The sequence below is a fragment of the Pongo pygmaeus genome, chromosome 4 (genome assembly GCF_028885625.2).
Source record: "Pongo pygmaeus isolate AG05252 chromosome 4, NHGRI_mPonPyg2-v2.0_pri, whole genome shotgun sequence".
In the NCBI taxonomy this organism is placed as follows: domain Eukaryota; kingdom Metazoa; phylum Chordata; class Mammalia; order Primates; family Hominidae; genus Pongo; species Pongo pygmaeus.
The window spans coordinates 39,076,207-39,084,467 of NC_072377.2; the positions used below are offsets into that span (position 1 = coordinate 39,076,207).

General features: G+C 39.2%; 1 protein-coding gene across 7 annotated transcripts in view; it reads left to right on the forward strand.

Annotated features, from left to right (window-relative positions):
* OSMR (oncostatin M receptor) overlaps positions 1-7,059 on the forward strand; it is a 93,626-nt gene extending 86,567 nt beyond the window's left edge. For 4 of the 7 annotated variants that reach the window (XM_054489562.2, XM_054489563.2, XM_054489561.2 and 1 more), the window contains exons 16-18: positions 3,326-3,407; positions 3,904-3,976; positions 4,313-7,059. In XM_054489562.2, the coding sequence (XP_054345537.1) occupies positions 3,326-3,407; positions 3,904-3,976; positions 4,313-4,885 (728 nt within the window). In that variant the 3' untranslated portion in view covers positions 4,886-7,059. Of the gene's footprint in view, positions 1-3,325; positions 3,408-3,903; positions 3,977-4,109 lie in introns of all 7 variants that reach the window. The other 3 variants (XM_054489565.2, XM_063664756.1, XM_063664755.1) reach the window with 1 other exon arrangement.
* Positions 7,060-8,261: the final 1,202 nt, after the last annotated feature.

Below are 8,261 nucleotides of genomic sequence, written 5' to 3' on the forward strand. Positions count from 1 at the left end.
CCTTATAAAAGCATCAGACCTTGTGAGAACTCGCTATCACAAGAACAGCAGCATGGGGGTAGCCACCCCCATGATTCAATTACCTCCCACCAGGTCCCTCCCATGACACGTGGGGATTATGGGAGCTACAATTTGAGATGAAATTTGGGTGGGGACACAGCCAAACCATATCAGACAGGTTGTGGTGCTGACTGCATGTTGACTACTACACTGAAACATGTCCCTAGGTCTCCAAGCCAAAATCCAGAACCCATTATCTGATTAAGATGTGTCAATGATTTACATTATTTGAGCACTCTTGGCATGTTGGAGTTAATTTTAAATTTATTTTCAGGTTAGTTTTATTCAACCTTTGGAATTTATTTGGTATACACACACACACACGTGCACACACACACTTATCTTTAAATATGTATTTTCTAAGTCTCATTCATCTCCCTTATGTTAAACTTCATTAGCCCTGGCTTGGCTTGTGACTATTGATTATATTATTATTTGAAAGAAAATATTTGAAATATTTGCAACTTTCCTGAGATTTTACTTTTAAAAAAAAAATAGGTATACTATTATGTGACTAGCATCCGATTAGCTGTACCTCAGATCTTGTTAGATGGGAGTAAAAAATACCTGTATCTGCTATAATGAGGCTAGGATGATTAAACAGTAAAAACAAACAAACAAAAAACAGAAATGCAAAAAATTGATGTAATATTGACATTGCAAAGTAGTGAATAAATGTTTATTCTGTTGGTATTTTTCAAAATAATCCTTTCTCTTTGTAAATTGGTTTGTTAACTTTTTCTCTGATTAGGAGACAGAGAGGGTAAACAGTTTGTTTAAACATATGGGGTATCCAGACCAACTGTAATTTGTGTTTTCATATTTGGACATTTGGCAGTACATTTCCTTCTGAATTTAATAGGCATTACTGAATCATTTTTCAATCCTGAGTATGGAAGTAGATTATGTTCCAAAAGTTTGTGTTTAAAATTAGCCTGAAAATAGCTGAAATGAAAAAAGATGAAAAATACCAAGTGTCGATGAGGATGTGGAAAAACTGGAACTCTCATACCTTGCTGGTGGGAGTAAATTGGTACAAGCAATTTTGGAAAACTCCTTGGTAGTATCTTCTAAAATGAGCATATATATACCTTAGATGTGAGAGCCTTCATTCCTAGGTATATATGCCCCCCAAATGCCTACATAAACCCTAAATAAATACCTAAAGAAGTGTACTAGTACAGTGATTGTGAAAGGAAAATAAAATTCACTATGCAAAGGAAAAAAATAAGCTGAAAGCTGGTTCATGCAAGAAGCTGCCTTTCATTTTGCTTCTAAGCAGATAGGTACAGTAAAAGGTTAAATATCTCCACAGGAAGCTACTCTATGTTTACCTTATCTTAGCCTCTCCTGGGAGATGAATACATGACTAACTATTTTCCTGTCTCCTGCTTTTCTCCTGTGACATGTGGATAATCATACCCTCCCTCCTCCAGCCCTTTCTCCTCCAGCCCACTTTTCCCCTTTAACAACATTATCTTTGGAGAAAGGCACAGACGGCATAATGTTTCTGTGATTCTGTTTATTTCTTCCAGTCATGTCCTTCACGTTGGCAAAAGAAAATTCTAAATTGATGGAGACCTGTCTCAGATACTTTTTGGTTTACATCATCAAAAGTACTGTTCTTGAGAGCAAGGTTTTCCATAGTAAGATTCATAAAGAGAGTTTCTTTCCCCTTTTCCAGCGTCAGGGTTAATTTTAGGCCAGTTGTTTTGGCCCTCTCTTACCTTTGTGGGTCCTTTTCCCTAGAACCCTGTGTTGCCTCATAGCACGGGCTTGTGCATCTACCCAGGGCCACCTTTCTTTACAAAACTCCAACATTATCTGCCACACCACTGTCCCCAAATCAAGCCCCATTTCTTCCAGGACAGCCAGGTGTGGGGCGGAGCATGGGGAGGGCAGGGGAGGCAAATGGATTGAACAGAATCATATGTAGATGTGAATAACTTAACCCCCTAGACCCTCCCTGAGCAATTTACATTTGTGAAAAGGGATGTTTACCAACCCAGCTGAATTATTATTTGGTGGAAATTGCAAGCAATGGGAACAGGAAGATAGTGTCAGTCTAATAACAGAGAGATACTCTCTGAAAGAAAAGATGTTTATTTGGGACTGAGCATTGCAATGGAAATACTTATGCCAAAATAAACTATAGTAAACTATGTGCATATTCAGGGAGGTAAAGGAAGACAAAGGTTTTTAAAGGAAAAAAAATGAGGAGGATTATATAATTGTTTTGAAATAATTATTCTTGACTACAAAGATTAATAATAAGGGTGATGCCAGTTCAAGGTTTAATGGGAAGATGTCGTAGAAGCATTTTGTGTGTGTGTGTGTGTGTGTGTGTGTGTGTGTGTGTAAGGTTGTGATGGTCTTTCTGCAAGGTTGCGTTTCCGTAGTGTTTTTTGTTATCTGCATGGCCTTCCCAGCTCTATTTGTCAGGGTTTCCTACCATTAGTGATTCCATTTTGATTCTAACAGATTTCACAATGGTCATTTGACATAAATGAAGCACCAGTTGACATATTGGAGAAATAAACGTAATCATTTTCCCAGATTAAGACATATTTATGTAATCTGAGGCTAACTAGAAGGAGTGCACTAGTCAATTTTTGATGTGTAACAAACACCCTCAAAGGCTCCGTGGCATACAAGAACAAATATATCTTTTTATGCTCATGGGTTTACAGGTCAGCCAAGACTTGGCTGATCTAGACTGGGGTAAGCTGGACTCCAAGCTTCAGTCAGGTTCAGATTTGTTTCACGCATCTTCATTCTAGGGCTAAGGCTGAAGTCATAGCAGCTACCTGGGGCACACACTTCTCATGCTGAGAAACACAAGAGGACAAGCCGATGTATGCATGCACATTTAAAGCACTTACTTACAATTACCAACAGCCCATTGGCCAAGCCAGTGCACATGGCTGAGCCCCAAGTCAAGGGGCAGGAAAGTATTCTCGCCTACCATGAAGTTTTGGCCGGGGTGGAAAAGCATAATTTTAATACAGCAAGTCATGATCCCATCTATCAGAAGAGGCAGTAAAAAATTTGAGACAACAGTGTTGATGGCAAATGGCTTCCTGTGTTGGTTGGCTAGTTGGTTGGCTTTTTCCCTGAAGTCAGGCAGAATTCATATTACAACTTGCATAAATAATTTGAGAAATAATAAACATGTAAAATTACTCTCAATCATAAACTTATTTTTATTCCTTTGAGGAAGGGAAAAGTACTTATTAAAAATGTCCCTTTCTTTTTCCTCGTTCAGCCGCGATGCTGATTCATATCCTACTGCCCATGGTTTTCTGCGTCTTGCTCATCATGGTCATGTGCTACTTGAAAAGTCAGTGGTAAGTGTGTGAGGAAGGTTTTATCGATGAAGAGAGTAAGAGAAAAGTCTGGAAAGAGATTTAGTAAGATAGAAATGACATTGAATAATATGAAACAACGTATAGAAAAGGAAAAGAACAAAGGAGGCTGGGGTGAGGGTATGTAATTTATTTCACAATTTTGTTTTCCAGGTGACTATATGAGGAAACTAATCACCATTTAAAATAGACCACAAAATTTTTTCAACAGCAATAGCTAATATTTGTGTCTCACTGTATGTCTGGCAATGTTCTAAGTGCTTTATCAATTAATTCATTTAATCCTCATGAGGACACTATAAGTACCATAATTATCTCCATTTAGCCAATAAGAAATTAAAGCATGGAAGAATTAAGTAACTTGCTTAATAAGTTACAACACAAGGATTAGAAGCCGGGAATCTGACTCCAGAGTTCTTGCTCTTAACTAGTCCACTTTACTGTGAAATTAAGTCTCATTTTCACTTTTTTTTTCTAGGATCAAGGAGACCTGTTATCCTGACATCCCTGACCCTTACAAGAGCAGCATCCTGTCATTAATAAAATTCAAGGTAAATGGTGGCAAATTGTATGTATACCATATACCTATTAAGGACTAACCCAGAGTGGGGGCTGTAAGAATCCTACTTTCCTAGAGCTCCTCAGGAAAATATAGCACAGTAAAAGCCATCTTTGCACCCACAGCCATGAAACAGGTGATTGGAGCTGTGATTTCTTCTGTCAGGGGAAATCTTTTGGTTTTCAACATCACCTCCAGGTTACTTGTGACCAGGAAGAAACATGAACAACGTTGAAGCTCTAAGTGTATTTCACGTGCTTAATATACTTTGATGCATGCATGCACGCACACAAATGTCTATATTTACATATTTTTGTTTCCTTTCTAGGAGAACCCTCACCTAACAATAATGAATGTCAGTGACTGTATCCCAGATGCTATTGAAGTTGTAAGCAAGCCAGAAGGGACAAAGATACAGTTCCTAGGCACTAGGAAGTCACTCACAGAAACTGAGTTGACTAAGCCCAACTACCTTTATCTCCTTCCAACAGAAAAGAATCACTCTGGCCCTGGCCCCTGCATCTGTTTTGAGAACTTGACCTATAACCAGGCAGCTTCTGACTCTGGCTCTTGTGGCCATGTTCCAGTACCCCCAAAAGCCCCAAGTATGCTGGGACTAATGACCTCACCTGAAAATGTACTAAAGGCACTAGAAAAAAACTACATGAACTCCCTGGGAGAAATCCCAGCTGGAGAAACAAGTTTGAATTATGTGTCCCAGTTGGCTTCACCCATGTTTGGAGACAAGGACAGTCTCCCAACAAACCCAGTAGAACCACCACACTGTTCAGAGTATAAAATGCAAATGGCAGTCCCCCTGCGTCTTGCCTTGCCTCCCCCGACCGAGAATAGCAGCCTCTCCTCAATTACCCTTTTAGATCCAGGTGAACACTACCGCTAACCAGCATGCCGATTTCATATCTTATGCTACACAGACGTTAAGAAGAGCAGAGCTGGTACCCTCTCATCACCAGTGGCCTTGGTCCTTAATCCCAGTACGATTTGCAGGTCTGGTTTATATAAGACCACTACAGTCTGGCTAGGTTAAAGGCCAGAAGCTATGGAACTTAACACTCCCCATTGGAGCAGGCTTGCCCTAGAGATGGCAGGATCATGGGCGCATGCTTACCTTCTGCTGTTTGTTCCAGGCTCACCTTTAGAACAGGAGACTTGAGCTTGACATAAGGATATGCATTAACCACTCTACAGACTCCCACTCAGTACTGTACAGGGTGGCTGTGGTCCTAGAAGTTCAGTTTTTACTGAGGAAATATTTCCATTAACAGCAATTATTATATTGAAGGCTTTACTAAAGGCCACAGGAGACATTACTATAGCATAGATTGTCAATGTAAATTTACTGAGCGTGTTTTATAAAAAACTCACAGGTGTTTGAGGCCAAAACAGATTTTAGACTGACCTTGAAGGGATAAGAATCTATAGTTCACTGACACAGTAAAATTAACTCTGTGGGTGGGGGCGGGGGGCATAGATCTAATCTAATACGTAAAATGTGTGATGAATCAACAAGATTTCCACAATCCTTCTGTCAAGCTTACTACAGTGAAAGAACGGGATTGGCAAGTAACTTCTGACTTACTGTCAGTTGTACTTCTGCTCCATAGACATCAGTATTCTACCATCATTTTTGGTGACTACCTCAAAACATAAAAAGGAAAGTATATCACATAATTCCATTCACAGTTTTTGGTTCCTCTTTTCTTTCAAGAACTATATATAAATGACCTGTTTTCACTTAGCATCCTTTGGACTCTGCAGTAGGTTGTTTGGGTCAAGATAACTCTCAGTCACATTTATATTCATATTATGCTAAAATAGTAAAATGAAACCTCATTGTTGGACATAATTTAGATATAACTAAAAAGTTCTATGGAGTGGGAAATTCCGTGTTGGCTCTGGAGCAACTTTGTCTCCTCTGAACCAATATATTCCAAACCAATATATGCAAAGCACCTGGTACGCAACTGGTATTTTAGTACATGTTGGTCCTTTTGGTGCAATCTCAGCTCACTGCAGCTTCTGCCTCCTAGATTCAAACAGTTCTCCTGCCCCAGCCTCTGGAGCACCTAGTAGGACTCCAGGTGCATGCTACCACACCTGACTAGTTTTTATATTTTTAGTAGAGATTGGGTTTTACCATATTGGCCAGGCTGGTCTCAAACTCCTGACCTCAGGTGATCCACCTGCCTCGGCTTCCCCAAGGGCTGGGATTACAGGTGTGAGCCACCATGCCCAGCCTATTTGTCACATTATTTGTCACATTTATTTTACTTTTATTTTTTGAGACGAAATTTCACTCTTGTTGCCCAGGCTGGAGTGCAATGGTGCAGCCTTGGCTCACTGCAACCTCCGCCTCCCAGGGTCAAGCAATTCTGCTGCCTCAGCCTCCTGAGTAGCTGGGATTACAGGCATGCACCACCACACCCAGCTAATTTTGTATCTTTACTAGAGATGGGGTTTCACCATGTTGGTCAGGCTGGTTTCGAACTCCTGACCTCAGGTGATCTGCCTGCCTTGGCCTCCCAAAGTGCTGGGATTACAGGCGTGAGCCACTGCACCTAGCCGTCACATTTCTAAACAAGCATGAAAGGGGTTCCTTTTTGTCTTGCCTGCCGTCAGCATGGTGGAAATGGCTCTGCCTATGCTCATGCCTCTGGTGCCCAATGCCTTGCGCTGTGCCATTCAACACTATGAAGACAAACAAGTAGCCACACCTCAAAATAATGTGGCTGTCAACTGGCCTAAATAAACCTACACAAACCAGTAATTGCCTTTTGCTGGAAACATTGATTATGTGCTCCTCACGTAGTAGAAAGCGGTATCCTGATTAGTCTAACAGTTGTGTTAGACTTTAGGGCCAGTATTGTCAGCATTTATTTATTTATGTACCTTTGTTATGATGGGATTATATTTTTCATTTGAAACTTGTTCACAAAAATGTCAATGACATTGATGACTGATTTGTACATATTTTTCATATAGTTTTGTTTAAAAAATAATTCACACAAAAGCTTGAAGTCATTTTTGCTATTGAAATAAACCTTAATTAAAATATTTCATCATCACATTGTGTTTTATCTCCCTCAATGAAATGAAAATCTAGTAATTACTCAGTTTAGATGATACATCACCTCATGAACTTACTAAATAAAAATGTAAATTCCTGGGTATGACTACAAACCTCTTAATCAGAATCTTTGGAGCATGGACCTGGAATCTATTTTTTAATCAGTTCCCAGGCATTCATCTACACACTAAAAACTTTGAGAATCACTCGCCTAAATCAAATGAAGTCTTTCTGAAATATAACAACATGCCAATAGGAAATGCTGGGCTCTGTAACATTTGTCTTCATAGTATCACTATGACCTGTAGTCTTGGCTGTAAACATTTCATCTCCAATGGTCATAACCAAATAAATTCATGTTCAAAACCTTAGTTTTCAATACTACTATATGCCATCTTAACATGGCTTTAGGAAGTGCTATTCAGAGACTTTGAAATACATATTCATGTGTCAGAAAAATGGAGAATTTCAAATATACACAAAAGTAGAATAGTTTAATAAACCACTGTGTATCATCACTAGCCCCAATGGTCACTACCCATGACTGTTTTAGCTCCATCCACACCCCTGTTCGCTTTCTCCTCACATTGTTTTGAAGCAAATCATAATATCGTGATTTCATGTAAATATCTGAGTTCTCTAAATAAGCTCTACTTTTTCTAATAGTCATAGTATTGTTAAAATTGCACCTAAAATCACAGTAATAATTCCTTAAAAATATCAGGATATTTGGGTGGTAGGTGGGACTGGCATAAATGGCCTTTACATCTTGCATCAGCCTGTGCACGGTCCTCACCTGTGTGTGGGGGACCTCGACAATTCAAGATGGGAGTTGGGACCTCTTCACACAACAGTACGACTGCTGAAATGCTTCCTACATTCAAACAAACACCTAACCCATACTAATTAGGGTCAACCTTGTTACCTACTAGAATGCGTATTGATTAAGAACGTCAAGACTTAATATCTTATTAACACTTCCAAGAGTTCTGTTGAAAGATAAGCTTTCATCTCAAATAATTTACAAAGCATGTTACAGCACTCTGCATAAAGTAGAACTTTTAAAACTGGAAGAGAGAAACAGTAGAAGACAGAACTTTCAGTTAAAATGTTTACAACACAATAGATATATTCAATTTGAAAGCATAGTTGTTTTATTCCTCTAAGCATTAAGGAAAGTTTTAGTATA